Source organism: Lithobates pipiens, unplaced genomic scaffold (assembly GCF_037356315.1).
Source record: "Lithobates pipiens isolate NorthernLeopardFrog02 unplaced genomic scaffold, aLitPip1_a1.2 Scaffold_16, whole genome shotgun sequence".
NCBI lineage: Eukaryota > Metazoa > Chordata > Amphibia > Anura > Ranidae > Lithobates > Lithobates pipiens.
In genome coordinates, this window is record NW_027507748.1 from 431,506,266 (window position 1) to 431,527,116 (window position 20,851).

The 20,851-nt window shown below is 38.1% G+C and overlaps 1 protein-coding gene across 21 annotated transcripts in view; it reads left to right on the plus strand.

Annotated features, from left to right (window-relative positions):
* EDAR (ectodysplasin A receptor) overlaps positions 1-19,959 on the plus strand; it is a 163,038-nt gene extending 143,079 nt beyond the window's left edge. For all 21 annotated transcript variants that reach the window (XM_077482587.1, XM_077482605.1, XM_077482599.1 and 18 more), the window contains 6 exons: positions 486-611; positions 3,152-3,223; positions 4,721-4,796; positions 5,928-6,084; positions 11,788-11,848; positions 15,819-19,959. In XM_077482587.1, the coding sequence (XP_077338713.1) occupies positions 486-611; positions 3,152-3,223; positions 4,721-4,796; positions 5,928-6,084; positions 11,788-11,848; positions 15,819-16,153 (827 nt within the window). In that variant the 3' untranslated portion in view covers positions 16,154-19,959. The remainder of the gene's footprint in view (positions 1-485; positions 612-3,151; positions 3,224-4,720; positions 4,797-5,927; positions 6,085-11,787; positions 11,849-15,818) is intronic.
* The last annotated feature ends 892 nt before the right edge of the window (positions 19,960-20,851 follow it).

Genomic DNA, 20,851 nt, shown 5'->3' on the forward strand with positions numbered 1-20,851 from the left:
TAATCTTCCAACAGGGGCACCTGTTTTGGTGACAGCTGTCTAAGAGGGGATTTTGCCCCACTTTGGAGAGATTTCCTTCTATTTCCTGTTGTGTTTCTAGGGCAAGAAGTAAGGTGATATATCCCCAATGGAACATAAAACACAGACTGGGGCTTTTATCCTTCCTCTACTGTAGCCAATAAAGAAAAGTTTTTGCTTTAGATAAACCTAATGGGATAAGCTCTTACAAAGCCCTGATGAGCAATGCAATGCAGCACTTTAGTGGACCAAACCAAGGTGTGTTCTTGTGCTTTCTCATGCAGTTTTATGTATTCACTGTATCTAGTCTCCACAAAAATGGTGTCATACTGCAAGTAATGCTGACAAACATCAGCAATAATGTTCTAAACCTCCCACGAGCTCTGTGCATGAGCCTTTAATAAATATTAAAATATCTTGAAATATGTACAATTTTTATGTGATAGTAACTTGATCTCTTTTCTTAGTGGATGTTCCTGGACAAGGACACCTGGCCACAGCTTTGATTATCGCCATGTCTACGATATTTATCATGGCCATTGCAATTGTTCTTATCATCATGTTCTATATTGTCAAGACCAAACCAACTAGAGGTAAAGACTGCATGATTTTTGTTAAATGATAAAGTGTTGCCCAAAAATTCTAATTAAGAAGGTACTGCAAAACCCTTAGATGACAAATTCAAGTTGATCAGTGTATATACAAAAAAAGAAAATCATTTAATTCAGAATTCAAACATTTTTATTACATCATAAATATGCATTTTTTCCAATGCCAAATTGGAGTCTGCATATAACACAAAATAATTTTCTGCCGCAAGATAGCCGGCTACTGTGAAGCCAGGCTACATACCCTGGAACCCAAGAAACTGCACCTTTTAAACCTTGCCTAGTCCTTACATGTACAGCAAAACTCCAATAGAATGAAACTGCTTTGTTCTCTTGTTGAACCTTAGGTTTATTGTAGAAAAAGATATACACAGGTTATCCCAACATCAACAAAGAACCTTGATGTTTTTCGTACAGAGTGCTTAATCATATAGGTTGACAATTAGACATGTGTGAAACGCATCAAGGTTCCCTTGTTGACGTCTGTTTATCCGTACATACCTTTTTCTACAATAAACCTATGGTTGAGGAAGAGTATGAAGCAGTTTCATTGTATTGAAGTTTTGGTGCACACTATTTTTGTTATGTTTAATAACTATGTTCTACTGTAGACTTATTTTTTAAACCATTATATAGATACAATTAATTGTGCACTGCAAAATGCTCTATTGTATTATTATTGCATATCTCCCTAATTAAATCTGGGACTTGCCTGTCTATAGAAATTAGAGCTGACTAAAGGTTTTCTGGACCTTGTCATATACTCCTTAGACATCAAAGTGCATTTCATTTACCACATACATGAGGCTAAACGGGACCATCTGGAACATACTGTCCTAGTTTTACATATACAATGTTGAGCATTACAGCATCCACCAATTCCTTTTTAGTTCAGAAAGCAGTAAATGCTCACTTCATAAGAAACTGTAGAAATGTCTTGGAGTATGAGATATTTTTAAAGGTCTGGCCACTCAAAACTAAATTTTTGTATATCAGTAGGTGATGGAGAGATGAAGTACCCTATAGTATAGTATAATCTATTATTATAAAGTATAATCTTTTTGTAGCTTTTAGCTGCTTCAGCTGTGAGGTCTTTCCAAAGATCCAAAAGGCCAGCAATCAAATAAATCCTATTAATGTTTATTGAAACATGGCAAACTTTTATGTTGATGGGTTTCAGTCACTGCTGTTCTTAGTCATAGCAAGATGGAAAAATGTCCACTTCCTTTTATACAACAACCCCTAACTCCAGGTAGGGTATAATAGATGAATGTGACCAGAATAGCTTAACACACAAAGGAGAAAGAACAACAAAAACAGGCTTCCTGTGGGGTATGTTTCCCCCTTATTTCTAGATTTAGTTTCTCTTCTCTATATTTACTTTCCTTCTGCAGTCTCCAGTTCCTTAACGTTTCACGTCTTTCTCTACAATCTTTCCTTGGCCTGCTAATATCTTTTCTGCATTATGCTTTCCCTTTATACATGTTATAGCACTTTTCTCCTCATCAGTTTTCTCTATATGTTCTCTGCATATTTCTCCATCTGCTAATCTTTATGTATGATATTGTCTAGTTCTTAATATGTCACTTCTTCATTTGTTCTTATCTATAGTCTACCCTTCTTTTTCTTATGCACTCGTGGTAAACCAAATTTCTAATTTGTAAGGTGCAGTTGGTCTGATTACACCTGTAAAAAGTTTCATCTTCAAAGTCATGGAAACTATATTTCATTATAATATCAAGTGCACTACAAATTAACATTTTCTTCTTTCATTCCTGCTTTAGTTTTATTTCTTGTTTTGTTTTTCTACATTTTTCTGCACTGGTAGACCTATGTATTGAGAATAATTCGATTTAGAAAAATTGAAATGTCCTTTTGTCCCTGGACTCCTTAGGAAACCTTTTTAGAAGCCCAATTTTTAGTTTAACTTCTATATTTCTCTCAGGGCTTTTTTTCAGTGGGAATCAGGGGGAGCACAGCTCCAGCACCTTCAGCACTGAATGCATGAAATGACAAGGGGTGCTGGGATGTGAGATCCACTGTTGATGGAGGGTCATGCTTATGGGAGATCTGTTGTTGCTGCCAGGGGTCCATTGTTGTTAAGGTGGTATTTTGTTTTGGGGATCCATTGTTGTTGGGGTGAGTCTTTTGTTGCTGGCTGCAGGCTATCTATTTTACTGCTTTTCCTGTTATCATTAACAAATTCAATACAATTTACTTAGCACCATAAAATGATACTTCTGTATTCTCTAAAAGAGGCAGTACTGGGAGGTGGGTAGGGGGTGGAACCAAGCAATGGTGCTTGGAGGTGGGTAGGGGGCAGAGAACAGGGGTGACTCGGAAGGGGGGAGTAGCTGCACTTATTTCCCTGATTTTTCTTATTAGTTTTTCTATATGTAAACAGCAGCAGTGCCTTTTCAGTCTGAAAATCATGGTAAAGTCTTATAAGTACTTCAAGCAGCTCCCTATTACGATACTTACTTGAATGTGATCTAATTGGTGACTAAAATGTATTTGCCTTTCAGCATGCTGCACTATTCATGCAAAGAATGTGGAAGCTCAAGTCAATAACCAGGAAGAGAAAAAAGATGTCCCAGGTTAGCATGGATATAAATGACATGAAACCAAATGTTGGAATAACATGTATTTTTGCCAAATAGAATGTTACAATAAACATTCAGGGAAATATAACAAGTTAATTCAATAGGTCCCTGCGCCGGCATGTGATACTTCTGCATGCAGTATGCTTTGGTGAGTGCCTCAGTGGCAATCATGGCTAAAGCTGGCCATAGATGGATCCCCCGATCCACACAAGTCAGGTGACAGGTCCGCTGTGTTGGTGTATTTTGACAGTGGGGACTCCTTTGCTGTTAGAATATACTGATCAGCACTGTGACCGACTGGCTGCATGGGCAGATTGAATGAAAATTTTCCAACATTCTCATTCTAGAGAAGCCGATTGTTAAATCAACTTCTCTCAAGTGGGAATGGCTACAGATGGATCGACATTTGGCTGGTCCCATCTATGACCAGCTTAAGGGCCTTCCCTGTAACTAGGTGACCATGGTGGTCCATAGTCATATGTAACTTTTGACCAGGCCAGGCTGGGGCTTTTTCGCTTGGCTTTGGCAGAGTAATAAAGGACACCAGGAAAGGTAACTACCAGCATAGAGTGGGAGAGTAGGTTTTTAAAGTATATTTAAAAACAAAAACATAAAGCCTAATAAATTGCAGCTCACTCTTCCTTGGTGGCTGTATTTGGCTTTTGATTTAGTTCTTTTTGTTTTCACTTGGCGATCCTGCTAGTCAGTGCCGGTTCACATCTATGCAGCTTCAAAGTCACGTAACTTTGACAGCCGACATCCTGCAAAACTTCATTGCAGTTTTCTTGCGACTTCATTAACAGAAGGCATTGCAAGTTGTGATGAAGTCCCCCCAAAATAGTGCATACACCTCTAGGCCACTGTGACTTGAGTCCCATTGATTAGAATTGCAGTTAATGGGGTGCAACTTGTCATGCGACATAAAACTCTCAAATCACACGACAAGTCATGGCAGTGTGAACCAAGTGTAAGACTCTTCTTTTCCTACAGTGATAACCCTTACTTACTGTAATGTATTTATTGTGGAGCATATATACCTCCACCTGATTTTTATAACATGGGGGGAAGATGTTCTATAATTCACAAATTCGAAACTGGGCAAGTATGAGTATAAGATTGTAAGTAAGTATAAGTATAAGACTGCCAGAGTATGTGATTAATCCTGAGTCTATGTAGCTTTCTTCTGAGGTCTCACAAAAAAACTCATTAAGATATACGTGCATGCTGATTTCCTTCCACTTACGCGGCAACAGCAGTGCAAAAATATACATTTACATTTAATTTGCATTATTTTAAAATATTGCAAACCAGATAATCTATCATCTCTACAGGGACAGAAACAAAGTAAGCCCTAAAATTCAAAACCTACAAAAAAAAAACACTGTGACTTTACTTATAAATAATATTGTAATGGACAAATTTCTTTCTTTCACTGATTTACCTTTTTATTCAGGGGTATCTGTTTTAAAAGAAGAATGACTTATTTTACAGGTGAAAATGTTGTCATCTACCCTGAAAAGGATGAATTTGAAAAACTTTCAGAAAAGCAAACAAAGACAGAGAAGAGGTATACTCTGCAAAGAACAGATCATGTTTCTATGTCTTTTTGTATTGTTCTCCTGACCCTCTGTGCTTTCAGCATTTATTGTACAAAAGGTACAATAAATATATACAGTATCTGATAAAAGTGAGTACACCCCTCACATGTTTGTAAATATTTTATTATATTTTTTCATGTGACAACACTGAAGAAATTACACTTTGCTACAATATAAAGTAGTAAGTGTACAGCTTGTATAACAGCAGTTTAGACATTAATGGCTGTATGTTGAGTTATTTTGAGGGGACAGCAAATTTACACTGTTATGCCCAGTACACACAATGAGATTATCGGACGAATCATCGTGCGTTTTTTCTTTTGCATGCTAATCTTACGTCGAAGCTGATGAATTTACTAAAGTCACGAAAATTCTCGTATGACAGAATAAAAATTCGTAAGTGATATAATGTGTTGTAATGCATTTGTATTGCATTTTCGAATGACAGCTGTACTGATCAAACGAAAATCGTACGATCTGGCACCATACGAAAAAAAATTCTGTGCATGTCTGATAGAATAATATCGGATGAATTGTCCTGATTGGCTCTCGAAAGCTCTGTACTAATGATCCGATTATTGTACGATCAATTTAAACGCGGCATTTTTCGTACGATTTTTGGATTGTGTGTACGGGACATTATACTAGCTGTACGCTCACTACTTTACATTGTAGCAAAGTGTCATTTCTTCAGTGTTGTCACATGAAAAGATATAATAAAATATTTATAAAAATGTGAGGGGTGTACTCACTTTTGTGAGCTACTGTATATAATATGCAGTATAGATACACACACACACATATATATATATATATACACATACACATACATAAGCACACAAATATACAGTACATACATTCACACACTATTTAGAAATCATATTTAAAAAATAACATTTTTACTAAGGTACAAATTTAAGTAGAACTTTTTAAACAATATTATTCTGTGTATATTTACGTGTATTCTGATTCCACCTGTATTAAATTGTACAAAAAAAAAGTACTGCACAAACTGTTGGCACTATATAAATCCGGTAGAATAATAATAATAATAAATGTGTATATATTGTAATAATTGGTGTTTGTCTTTCCTTTCCCAGTGAAAATGATGCTTCCTCTGAGAATGAACATCTTCTGAGCCGCAGTATGGACAGTGACGAAGAAGCAGCTCTTGACAAACAGGGAACACCTGATCTCTGTCTCCTATCATTAGTTCACCTGGCAAGAGACAAATCAACTACAAACAAACTGACTGGGGTAAGGTACCATTTGCCTTATGAGTCCCACTTACAAAATCTCTACAAACACAATATTTTTTCCACTTAGCTACAAACCGCCATGTATTATGCTGCTGTTTACTTTCAGTTATTAAGGACTACATGTCCCATGGTACCTTGCTGCCTGCAAGCAGTGATACGATCCTGTACTGACCCCACCTCCCGAAACTCCTTCTCTCAGCATCTCTGTAGTTTAGAAGGTAGGCTCTGTGAAAGCTATGACACACCAGTGCCTACTCATAGGGCACAGTGAAAACGTGTGACAGAGTTCAAGGAAGTAAATGCATGGGGATTTTCACAAAAGTAAGTGTACAAACTTCTAGATTGTTCAGATTAATAGGAGTAGGCTAGAAATAATTGAAATACAATGTGAAAATGAATATATCATTTTAGATTTTGACCATATACATACCTCCCAACATTTTGAAATGGGAATGAGGGACACCTGCTAACAAATGTATGTATGCATAGGACACGCCCCCTGTCACACCCCCTAAAGGAGAATTAACAAGAAAAAAAGGTTAATTAAATCCACAAGGGCTTTTTTTCACCACTACTATTCCTTTATATTGGCTTTTAAAATGTACAAATGCAGCAATTTAGAAATTGGATAAAAGGTTTAGCACTGGGAAACACTTTTTGAAAGCTAAAAAGTGCATTTTATATACAACTATATGGATCAGACCAAAATGAGGGACACATGAGGAGTAAAGAGGGACAGAGAGGGACATTGCTCCAAATCACGGACAGTGCCTCAGGGACAGTTGGGAGCTATGCCATAGATACATTTTAACTTATTAGCTCAAATTTAAACTGTGACAATGATGTTTCTTGTTTCTTTTTAGAATAGTACAGCCTTGTAGAATTGTGTGACAATAATATGATGTATATTTTTCTGTTCCTTCCCATGAAATTTACTGGAAATCCATAGATCAGAGATTTCATAGAGCCTGCCTTCTGAACTACAGAGGTGCTGAGAGGAGGAGTGTCAGGAGGTACAGTCAGTATAGGAATCACAGGTTGCAGGTAACAAGGTACCATGGGATATGTAGTCCTTAGAAATTGAAAGCAAAACAGCAGAGAAAAAGCTGCAAATCATGCAGTGAATCCAGTAAGTTGTGGAAAGAGCAGACAGGCAGCAATCATAACATGAAATTGGATTTTTTATGTAAGCTTACAGTATATTGGATTGTCAAAAATTACTATTGTTTGTGTTGCTATTACAATATGGATGTTGTAAAAAGAAAGTGTATGCTGTGACCATAGCACTCCTTCAAATATTTTGTCTCATTTATGCCCGCTGTAAGCAGTTGCATTGTTGGCACTTAGCTTACCCAGAAGTATCCCAACCACTGACTTGTAAACTATTTAGCCTAATTGAATTTAAGTGTCATTACCATGAATATCCAGGATAGAACAATCCTCCTTGTTGATACATCACAACTGGAAATTGCCCAAACCCATAACACTCAAAACCCTGCACAGATGCCTTGTTTTCCTAAGCAGAGTAAATTCTTATTGTAACAATTAGTTACTTGTACTGAACGTTTGAAATGGTATTGCTACCAAACCTTGCATGAGAAAGAAGATAGTGTTTAATGCTTAATTATTGGCCCTCAATTTGTTTTCGTAGGTTCCTTATTGCGTAATTTCAGAACAAAAACATTTCAGACGGTACAAAAAAGTACATACAGTGCCTTGCAAAAGTATTCACCCCCTTGGCATTTTTCATGTTTTGTTGCCTCGCAACCTGGAATTACCATGGATTGTTTGAGTATTTGCATCATTTAATTTACAGGACATGCCCACAACTTTGAAGATTGTGAAGTAAACAACAAATAGGACAAAATAATAATGCAATGCTTTGTAGAGCCACCTTTTGCGGCTATCACAGCTCCAAGTCACTTTGGATAAGTCTCTATGAGCTTGCCACATCTTACCACTGGGAATTTTGCCCATTCCTCTTTGCAAAACTGCTTCAGCTCCTTCAAGTTGAATGGTTTGCGCTTGTGAACAGCAATCTTTAAGACTAACCACAGATTTTCTATTAGATTGAGGTCTGGGCTTTGGCTAGGCCATTCCAACACATTTACATGTTTCTCCTTAAACTACTCACGTGTTGCTTTAGCAGTGTGTTTGGAGTCATTGTCCTGCTGGAAGGAGAACCTCCATCCTACCCTTAAATCACACACAGAGTGGTATGGGTTTTGCTCAAGAATATCCCTGTATTTAGCACCATCCATCTTTCCCTCAACTCTGACCAGTTTCCCAATCCTGACTGCTGAAAAACATCCCCACAGCATGATGCTGCCACCACCATGTTTTACTGTGGGGATGGTGTTCTTTGGGTGATGTGATGTGTTGGGTTTGCACCAGACATTGCATTTTCTTTAATGGCCAAAAAGTTCAATTTTAGCCTCATCAGACCAGAACATCTTCCTCCATACATTTTGGGAGTCTCCTACGTGCCTTTTCGCAAACTCAAAATGTGCCATTTAGTTTTTTCGCCATGAAGCCCAACTCTATGGAGCATATGGCTTATTGTTGTCCTATGTACAGATACCCCAGTATCAGCTGTGGAACTCTGCAGCTCCTCCAGGGATACCTTAGGTCTCTGTGCTGCCTCTCTGATTAATGCCTTTCTTCCATCCATGCGTTCTGGTGTGTGACCATCTCTTGGCAGGTTTGCTGTTGTGCCATGTTCTTTCCATTTGGTTATGATAGATTGATGGTGCTCCTAGGGATCATCAAAGATTTGGATATTTTTTATAACCTAACCCTGACTTGTACTTCTCAACAACATTGTTCCTTACTTGTTTGGAGAGTACCTTGGTCTTCATGGCAGTGTTTGGTTAGTGGTGCCTCTTGCTTAGGTGTTGCAGCCTCTGGGGCCTTTCAAAAAGGTGTGTATATGTAATGACAGATCATGTGACACTTAGATTGCACACAAGTGGACATCATTTCCCTAATTATGTAACTTCTGAAGGTAATTGGTTGCACCAGAGCTTTTTGTGGGCTTCATGACAAAGGGGGTCAATATATATATGCACATGCCAATTATCAGTTTTTTATTTCAGAAAAATAGTTTTATGTATATATTTTTTCTAATTTTACTTCATCAACTTAGACTTTTATGTTCTGATCCATCACATATAATTCATTTTAAAAAAAAAACATTGAACCAAAGGCTGTAATGTAACAAAATAGGTAAAAACCAAGGGGGGTGAACACTTTTGCAAGGCACTGTATGAATTGCTCTGGTATTGGCCTCCAGTGTGTTTCAAAGACAGAAACGCATAAGATAATGTTGCACTCTATTCCTTTTTTTACAGCAGCCGTTCTCAACCTTTTTATGCTCAAGGAACCCTTGAAAAAATGTTAAGGTCTCGACAAATCTTCAAAATTATTTTTTGATCTACAGCTCACAGGATGTTAGTGTGCTCAGTGAGTTGTATATATAAAAATAACTAAAAGCATAAAGAATAAACTGAAAACATGGGATAAGCTGCTAAGACATTTACCCAAAATGTTTTCTGGGCCCATCAGTCCTCAATTTTATAATATGAATGCGACTGTAAGCCAGGGGTAGAACTGATGAAGGAAAGAGGTATTATGACAGAAAGGAGCACAGCAAAGGAAGGCTAATGAGTAATAAGAAAGCTGAAAAGGGAAAAAATGTGAGGAAAGGAAAAAATGAAAGTTGTGGCCAAGGCAGGGGCAGTGAGAGAAAGAGCAAACTATAAGCCAAGTAACCGAACTGATGAGGGCTCACGTCTAAAGGAATGTCAAACTTAGAAGCTCAGTTTGGAAAATCAAATCTGGGTCACACCGTTGCCATAACCAATTATTTGTTTAACAAGTGGGCATCATTACCATTGAAGATATTACAGAAATCAATGAATAAAGGACAAGCGGATGATATGTTAGCTCTGCCCGTTCAATTCATAGATCATGTTTCATTCATGGAAACTGTACTAACAACTTCTATGAATGAAGCAGCTGGTTGATAAAAGGACAGGCATAATCAGGCACTCTTAATGAGAAACCTCTAAGCCCTTGTACACACGGTCGGACATTCCGACAACAAAATCCATTGTATTTTTTCCAACGGATTTTGTCCGAAACTGGTGTTGCATACACACGGTTGGACACAGTTGTCGGAAAATCCGATCATTCGGAACGTGATGACGTTCGTGCCTTGTGACGGGACTACGTTGCGGCTAGTAGCCAATAGCTTTGGTGTCGTAATTTGATCTGAGCATACGTGGCACTTTGTCCGATCAGAATTCTCTACAAACGATCGGACAAAGTCCAATCGGATCATGCTGTTGGAAAATTTTATAGCCCAGCTCTCAAACTTTGGCGGTCGGATATTCCGACGGAAACAGTCCAATGGAGCCCACACACGGTCGGATTATCCAACAACACGGTCCGATCGGACATTTTCCATCGGAATATCCGACCGTGTGTACAAGGGCTTACAGTCCTTTAGTTCTATTAACCCCTATCATATCTGAAGATTAAAGCAGCGGGGAAGGTGGGGCAGCGGAGGAGGAAGATTTTGGTGAAAGGAAGACAAAACAGCACAAGGTGAGAAATGTCCCTTGTACTGTATATTTTTTATTTATTTTTTGAGACAAGGTGAAGGCAACAATGAGGGGGTTACCGCAGCTGCAGGAGAGGTGCGAGGGTCACATGAAATGACCTTGAGGGCTGGATTCTGCCCCCGGGCCTTGTGAATGAGACATGTGACCTAGAGCATTCATAGGGGCATTTTTGGTTACTGTATATTTGCATTGGGGTGCAGTTCAGAATGTATGGTAATTCACTGCAAGACACATATGCCATGCATTACCCTGCACATGTAACATGGGGCTTAGTGAGTGTTACTGTGCCCACAGGGGTGTGTAGCCAGCCTTAAAGTGTATCTTACCCCAACATTTTATATTTCTGATATGGGTCTTGTTGTACATGTACTTGTATTAAAAAATATCCAGTTTTCTTTGCATTGCTTCCTTTGTCTGAAATAGCTAGTGGTCCTTAAAGTCCTCCTGCTTTCCTATTTGAAACTGACCATACCAGGGAATGGAAGCACATCCATCTAAGCATGGTCAGTTTTTTGTTTGCATTTGTACCTGGGAGCACAGCTTGCATGTATTCCAGTGGTCAGACTTCTGTACAGCTCTTTACAGGGAAGATCTGTGTCCTTTTGTTTTCTGCCTCTTGCTGACATTTCCCCTTGTGGAGCTCTTTACAAGGGAAGATTAGTGTGCTGCTGTTTCTCTGCCTCCTACTGACATGCCCCACACCCCCACAGTTTCCATTCCTCAGCCCCTTATGCAGCTAAAAACAGAGGCCGTATGACCACGTATAAAAAAAAAAAAAGAAGAAAAACAAAACAAACAGTTTGCCTTGTATTCCTAATATAATCTGAATGCCGTGTTTTACAAGGTGAGGGTTTTCATATGCTTTAAGCAGGAAAAAAAATACTACTAGTCATTTGTAACAGCATGGTTTTTATCATTAAGTTGCTTATACTGAAAAACAAATTACAATCTATAGTACAAATTATTAATGTGTAACTTTCTGAATATAGATAGTTTTGGATTTTGGAAGAACCAATGATTATGAAAACATACAGTCTGGGTCAGTCAATTTATGAAAATATTTTTTTTTCCCTCAGATTCAAAGTCGAAGGAAAAAGATTTTAGACCTCTATGCAAATGTATGCAATGTTGCAGAAGGTGAGTATTCAAAGTATAAAGTACTGTGAATTCAAAGATAAACTGAAGTCACAGAAATTGATTTTCAACCAGTTAAACAATGTATTAACCTCCATGTTCATAGTTCTACCTCATTTTTCCTGTTACAGCAGATGTACAGTGTGTCTAAGTATGATTGTTCTGTCCAATAGGCACCAAAGTTTAATCATGCCTCCCACTGCATTTTGTAATTTAACTGACTTGGTCAGACAACTCCTCTCTTCCTTAGCACCAAGTGTCTACATGAGGACTTTTATGATGAGAGGGGTGGATATTACTTATCTTTTCCAGCATGGAGCACTGGAGTGGGATTTTAGGAAGTACATTTCCTAAAAGATCAAAGGGCTAATTCAAACAAAGTTCCCTTACAAAAGATAAAATATAAGAGTACAAGGCTAGAAAGAGAAAAGGTGATAGATTTCAGTTGAGCTTAGAAATCCTCAACTTTTATCCCTTATTTTGGCCCTTTTTTACTTAACTGCCAAAAATGTTTGCTTTGTATTGACAATAACAATATATCATTTCAAACATTATGAGCAGTTATGGAGCGACAAAGATAAAAGCCATTTGACATTGTTGGTCAGTGATGCTTCTTATACCTACAGTGAGGGGGGAAAAAGTATTTGATCCCCTGCTGATTTTGTACATTTGCCCACTGACAGAAAGGATCAGACTATAATGTTAATGGTAGGTTTATGTTAACAGCGAGAGACAGAATAATAAAAAAAAATTCAGAAAAAGGGATTTCCAAAAAGTTATAAATTGATTTGCATTTTAATGAGTAAAAAGTATTTGACCCCTTCGCAAAATATGACTTAGTATTTGGTAGCAAAACCCTTGTTGGCAATCACAGAGGTCAGATGTTTCTTGTAGTTGGCTACCAGGTTTGCACACATCTCAGGAGGGAATTTGTCCCACTCCTCTTTGCAGATCCTCTCCAAGTCATTAAGGTTTCAGGGCTGATGTTTGGTAACTCAAACCTTAAGCTCCCATTACATATTTTCTATGGAATTAAGGTCTGGAGACTGGCTAGGCCAGGACCTTAATGTGCCTCTTCTTGAGCTACTTCTTTGTTGCCTTGGTCATGTGTTTTGGGTCATTGGCATGCTGGAATACCCATTTATGACCCATTTTCATTGCCCTGGCTGAGGGAAGAAGGTTCTCACCCAAGATTTGAAGGAACATGGCCCCATCCATCGTCACTTTAATGCAGTGAAGTTGTCCTGTCCCCTTAGCAGAAAAACACCCCCAAAGTATAATGTTTCAACCTCCATGTTTGATGGTAGGGATGGTTTTCTTGGGGTCATAGGCAGCATTCCTCCTCCCCCAAACATGACGACTTGAGTTTATGCCAAAGAGCTCAATATTCGTCTCATCTGAGCTCAACACTTTCACCCAGTTCTCCTGAATTATTCAGATGGGCCTGTGCATGTGCTTTCTTGAGCAGGGGGGGCTTGTGGGCACTGCAGGATTTCATTCCTTCACAGTGTAGTGTGTTACCATTTGTTTTCTTGGTGACTATGGTCCTAGCTGCCTTGATGTCATTGACAAGATTCTCCAGTGTAGTTCTGGGCTGATAAGTTCTGGGCTGATACTTCACTTTTCTCATGAAACGCCACAAGGTGAGAATTTGCATACTGAGATTGACAGTTATTTTGTATTTCTTCCGTTTGTGAATCATTACAAAATGTTGAAAGAAGAGGGGCCGGGCGGGATTATTGCGGTGCTATAGAATCAATTTAAAAGGGAGATGCCTCCCTCAAAGGGGGAGTTCAAGGGCAGAGAGACTATATAGTATAAAATTAGAAAAAAGCTTTATTAGACATAGTAATAAAAAACAATAATAAAAGTAAATTCAAAATTTTGAAATTACAGATACCAGTACCAATACAATGATTAGGGATACACTATCCACATTTCGTCAATTAATTCAAATCGAGAAATTCTTGGCTGTTCTGATGGAGTCCCAACATGTTTCGCCAAAACAAAGGCTTCTTCAGGGGAGCCAGTAATTGACATAAGATGGTTGTAAAACAGAAAAAGATTCACTGTAAATAAAATACAACAAAATTTGTGAATTAGGTCTAAAAATAGAGTGCAGCCCAAACTCTGAATGCTCACACAAATATCAGAGAAATACTAATAAGCTTCGAGAGCCTTATGCATTAAAATGAGTACTATGCCTACCTATCTCCAACCAAGAGCCCCGCCAGCACGATTAAATAGGGACGCCTTTAAAGCATGAAGAGCGGACCAATAGAGAAATCCCCAGATAGTGGCTGCAGGAGATAAATGGAACAGACAAATGCCCACTATCGTTAGAATTCATAGGGCCAAATGGACTCCCATTGTCAAATTACCATACTAGAGGAAATAACGGTGTGGTTTAAAGTTAGAGGACATTGTCCTCTAAATTTAAACCACACCGTTATTTCCTCTAGTATGGTAATTTGACAATGGGAGTCCATTTGGCCCTATGAATTCTAACGATAGTGGGCATTTATCTGTTCCATTTATCTCCTGCAGCCACTATCTGGGGATTTCTCTATTGGTCCGCTCTTCATGCTTTAAAGGCGTCCCTATTTAATCGTGCTGGCGGGGCTCTTGGTTGGAGATAGGTAGGCATAGTACTCATTTTAATGCATAAGGCTCTCGAAGCTTATTAGTATTTCTCTGATAATTGTGTGAGCATTCAGAGTTTGGGCTGCACTCTATTTTTAGACCTAATTCACAAATTTTGTTGTATTTTATTTACAGTGAATCTTTTTCTGTTTTACAACCATCTTATGTCAATTACTGGCTCCCCTGAAGAAGCCTTTGTTTAGGCGAAACATGTTGGGACTCCATCAGAACAGCCAAGAATTTCTCGATTTGAATTAATTGACGAAATGTGGATAGTGTATCCCTAATCATTGTATTGGTACTGGTATCTGTAATTTCAAAATTTTGAATTTACTTTTATTATTGTTTTTTATTACTATGTCTAATAAAGCTTTTTTCTAATTTTATACTATATAGTCTCTCTGCCCTTGCCCTCCCCCTTTGAGGGAGGCATCTCCCTTTTAAATTGATTCTATAGCACCACAATAATCCCGCCCGGCCCCTCTTCTTTCTTCATTTGACAAACTTGGGATGAGGTGCTCTGACAAATTGCTGCCCGACCTGGTTTCTCTTTTTTTTCTGATTACAAAATGTTGTCACACCCTCACCAAGCTGCTTGATGATGGTCTTGTAGCCTATTCCAGCCTTGTGTAGGTCTGCAGTCTTGTTCCTGACATCCTTGGACAGCTCTTTGGTCTTAGCCATGGTGGAGACATTGGAATCTGATTGATTAATTTGCTTTTGTGGACAGTTGTCTTTTATACAGGTAATAAACTGAGATTAGGAGCACTCCCTTTAAGAGAGTGCTCCTAATCTCAGCTCGTTACCTGTATAGAAGACATCTAGAAGTCAGAAATCTTGCTGATTGATAGGGGATCAAGTACTTATTTCACTCATTAAAATGCAAATCAATTTATAACTTTTTTTAAATGCATTTTTCTGGATATTTTTGTTGTTATTCTATCTCTGACTGTTAAAATATACCTACCATTAAAATTATAGACCGATTATTTATTTTTCAGTGGCCAAATGTACAAAATCAGCAGGGGATCAAAACTTTTTTCCCCTCATTGTATTGTGTGAATATAATCAAACCTTTGAGGAAACTAACTGGCCATCATTCAAGCCAAATAATCAGGATCTACTAGTCAAATGGCCAAGTGTACATGATGGTTTGTGCATCAGTTTTGCTTTTAGATTTGATCAGGGAAGTTTATTTGCATTTGTAAGTATTTGCTATTCCTTGGGCTACATGTGTGTCTTTTCTTCTGATTCTAAATCCATATCACAATTCTGATTAGAACACCAAATTTACTGTATAACTTATCAATATTTTTTCTTTTATCTTTAGGTTTAAGCCCAACAGAACTTCCTTTTGATTGCTTAGAAAAGACAAGCAGGATGCTTAGCTCAACTTACAATACAGAAAAAGCAATAGTGAAAACATGGCGTCACCTTGCCGAAAGTTTTGGTCTAAAAAGGGATGAAATTGGAGGAATGACAGATGGACTTCAGCTTTTTGATCGGATTAGTACTGCAGGGTACAGCATCCCAGACCTGTTAACCAAATTAGTACAGATTGAAAGACTAGACGCTGTGGAGTCCCTTTGTGCGGATATTGTGGAGTGGGCACAATCTACACCAATAGTCACAACACCTACAGTGCCAAACACAGAAAATGTATGAATTGCAGTGAGACATATATCTTAATACCTGGACTATGTATCTTTCCTTTTGGATAAGCTACAATGCCCATGTTTGGCTGGACACTATGGATCAAAACAGTGCAAGGAAACTATGTAGCACCAAGAAGGATGATAAGACTTTTAGAAGTATTTTAGAAATCAACAGACTTTTCTAATGGTGAACCACACATGAGGATAATGGCTCATTAAGTACTGTTACATACCACTGTTCATTGCATACCTTTTGTATATGAACCTGTGACCAGAAGGGCTACTTTCTCTCCGAATTCTCAACGTTTACTGGTTTTCTATGGAATACAACAGTTTAAAACAAACTAACGTATTCTTCTGCAACACATATTTCAGTAATGAAAAAAACATGTGAAAATTACTTTTTGTTCTATTAACTACAAATATCTAATGAAAAGTATGTTGAGGTGCAACCCAATTCAGGAGTATCCAAAGGACATCTGAAGAGAGCACTCAGTACATTCCAAAAAATATTTATTTCTACCTTTTAAGCCTTCCTAAAACAGCTGACTGCCAGGATCTGAAGGTAGCAAACAGTTTAAGAAGTGTAAAACTTAAAAAAAAAATTGTCCTAGTGCATATATATGTCTGACATTGGAGTCCGTAGAGGACAGATCAATAGATTCACTTTAACAAAAGTCCTTTCGGCCTCACATACCTTTCCTTTCTCAACTCTGTAGCCTCCAAATCCCAGCATGGAGCATAACATTGCCACAGTGTATATACATGCCTTACAGTACAGTTTATGCAGGCCAAAGCAGTAGGATTCACTTTAACACCAGCCCTTTCAGCCTTACATGCCTTCCCTAGCTTCCACTGGTAATAAATAGAGGGAGTACCATGTAGCTTGCAAAGCATGACACGAAGCATACAGAGGTCTAAGGACTTCCTTTCTCCCCATTCCTTAGTTTCTGAATAGCCAATTACCATGCACTAATGCTGTCACCTGGCAGCTAGAGCATTGAATCACATGTGCCATGTACCCACAAGTTCTAAATATTGTTCATTACTTCTGGCAGCTGAACTGAGCAGAGGAGAAGCAAAAGGGAAGGTGAGTATAAGCTACTTGGAGGGATGCTATTCAAATTAATGATTTCAACGTACGTAGAGTCTCACTGAGAATGTTTTGTGGAGTGAAAGAGAAATGTGTTTCCTTGGACCTGTATAAAAATTGCAGTAACATTTCTTGAATGTACAAAACAATATTTTAACGATCAACTGTCTCTTCTTAGCTTGATAAACATGATTATCAAAGGCCTTATACGATGATTAAACACACAGGACAGGTTTTCACAAAATGGGGTTCAGGATGCATGTGCTGTGCACAGTAAATGCTCATTGTGTAGTGCATAAACATTCATTCTATTCTCTAAACTGCATTATTTCATACCTCCCAACTTTTTGAGATGGGAAAGAGGGACACCTATTAGCAAAAGTATGTAGACATAGGACACGCCCCCTGCCACTCCCTTTAAAGAAGAATTATACAAAAAAATATTAGTTAAACCCACATGTGCTTTTTTTTTACCACTACTATTTCTTTATATTGGCTTTTGAAATTAGCAAATGCAGCAAATTAGTAATTGGATGAATAGTTTAGCACTGGGAAACACTTTTTGAAAGATAAAAAGTGCATGTTATATACAAATGTATAGATCAGACCAAAATGAGGGACAAATGAGGAGTAAAGAGGGACAGAGGGACTTTTACAAATCAGGGACAGGCCATTGAAATCAGGGACAGTTGGGAGCTATGTTATTTTATTTTATCATTAATTTCCTCCTAGTTTAGGCTTAGGATATCTATTATATGTTGTACATTAAGCATCCTTGCACAAAGAAAAGTCAGTGCAGATTTAACCCATGAATGTTGCCAAAGACATCCATTTTGTGTCATGTTCTAATGACCTTAGAAAGCAGCAGAGTGGAAAAAATCTTTATTCAGCAATAACCTTTCCATTAAGATCTTGGTCACACCAAATGCAGTTCAGTGCATTTTTAATCTGCATAGCAAATGAACAATACTTCCATGTATTCCAGAGGCCATAGTTCAAACCAGTGAAGTGAGTTCTAGTGCGGCCATCAAAAGTAGAACATGCTGCATTTTTTCTGTATGGAACTCTTCTGCAGTATGGCAAAACACATCAAAAATGCATTGGAAATGCATTGGAAAGATGTTCTAAACTGGGATGAGAAAAAAAAAGGGGGAAAAAAATTTACCAGAATGCATAAAAATGCTTCAAAAACATGTATGCAGAAATGTATCCAAAAATGCAGAAATTGTAGTGTAAATTGATCCCAACAGTAGCAGTTGCAGGTTCTGTACAACATGCTGGAATGAAGGACAAGTGCAGTGAGGAGAATATGAATGAAATGTTGTAAAAATGGAAAAATTAATTAAGTTACCAATGTACATCAGCACATTTTTGGTTATAAGCTACTTTAAAAAGGTGAGCCCCCCCCCCCCCCCCAACCTGATATTTTAAGTTGCACAAACATGTCAGCCATAATCTAATAATATCAACATTCAATAAACTGTGTTTCACCCAAAAAGGGCTTATTCATGGATCATTAAACCTTATGATTGGGCCTTTTTTTGGTGAAACATGTTAGAGTATGGCTTGGTCTGGGCTGAAACTTATGTGATCTAGTCCTGGAATAATAAATCTGCCATTGGAGTGCAGCTGACTTGTTTGTTCATTCAAAGTGTGAAGCATTGACAAGCTCCATCGGCCTATACCTGAAACTACAGAGATGGGCGGATTGTCAGCTTTGAGTTGCAGTTCCTTTTAGCACCCCAACATATTAGGTTGTTTTTGTCTGACAGGTGGAAACACACCCAGGATTCTTACATATCTTGGGGACTTGGGTGAAGGAATCACACCTCATGTATCTTGGGGATTATAGGGAATGTAGCAAAAGGAGAGAGACTTTCCTGCTTCTTAGAATGCATGAGATTCCAAAGTGTGTGTGTGTGTGTGTGTGTGTGTGTGTGTGTGTGTGTGTGTGTGTGTGTGTGTGTGTGTGTGTGTGTGTGTGTGTGTGTGTAATCAAATATCAAATTCTTCTCAATATACAAGGGTTCTTCAAAAAGTTGCTGCACTTTAGCTTATTTTATTAAGAATTTCAAAAGCAAATTACATCACTCATACTAAACTGCAATGTCAGCTGGCTTGCCACACAACCAATTATTACTCCTCCCGCCCTCAGTGTTTCCAACAAAAATATAAAAGTGCAGGAACTTTTTTAAGACTCCTCATCCATGAATGTGTGGGAAAAGCAACAATTTGGTATCTGCACAATTTCATAAGTGAACTCTGCAATTAGCCAATTACGAAAGCGTATGCAGTAAGACAATGCAAAGAGCAATGTGAGTGTGCCAGGTATAGTAATGCACTGCAAATAATCAGCTTCAGTTCACTGAAAGATGACTTGTGAGTCATTGCTATGTATTACTGTGTAGGAGTGACAGAGTATGACAGCTCGTAGACTATTTACTGATATGGACATATAAATGTGATAGACAATGATCACATCTTTTGGAAGGATGAGATTAAAATGTAGTGAGCAATTACCAGGCTGTGGAAATGTTGCATTCACCGATTACAAATCCTGATCCCTTGTATGCATCCATAATATAATGAACTCAAATGGAATTGCACGAGTACTACAGAATAGAATTGTTTATGTTTTCATTTTGTATATATAAGTTATTATATTGTATGCTTGTGACTTTACAATTCCTAATAAAAAGGTACCAAAAATGTTTTTGAAGTTACTTTTGCATATATTATTTATAGGTGGGAAAATCTGCTGGAATTTGTTTTGACAAGTACATGGTCAATCCTGATAAAAATGAATTGAACTCGAACCATTGAAATCTATAGAAGCAAATTCTGTTAATAGATCCTGGTCATTATAATGCTAATAGGCTAACTACTGTCAAAAAAGGCATGGGAAGTTAGGTGCAACCATAGGAGACACTGCAAAAAAAAAATACTATACAGCCAGAAGAGGGAACCTTTGCAAGGCATTGGGGGCAACATTGAAACAAATTTAAAAAAAAACTCCTTTGTGTTACAGAACAGTGTGATCTTCACAGACAGTTTCAGTGACATTTTACATTGGCAGTGCATAAATACCGCAAAAGCACCCTAACCTGATTCATTTTCGTTTAATAGCAATCAGTGGTGCTCCAAAAAATTTTTGGGGGGGGGGTCGGGGGTTTGCAAACAAACTGAAAAGTTAAACTATTAGTAATGTGGGTGTGTATATATCACCATTTATCAGGTGATTATGTATCATTACTGCTAGATAAAACTGTGCCCATCATATGCAGCCTCACTGTGCCCGTCACAGTAGGCCTATCACATCCACATTTCAAGTAAAATAAAATAAAACCACTTAGCATAAGGTGTCCTCATCAGAGCCCCCTTTTACATCAGATGTCCCAATCAGAGTCCCTTTTTACATGAGGTGTCCCAATCAGAGTCCCCCTTTACAACAGGTGTTCCCATCAGCATCCCCCTATACATCAGGTGTCATCATCAGAGTCCTCCTATACATCAGGTGTCCCAATCAGAGTCCCCCTATAAATCACGTTTCTTCATCAAAGTCCCTCTTTATGTCAGGTGTCCCCATCAGAGTCCCCCTTTACATCAGACATCCCC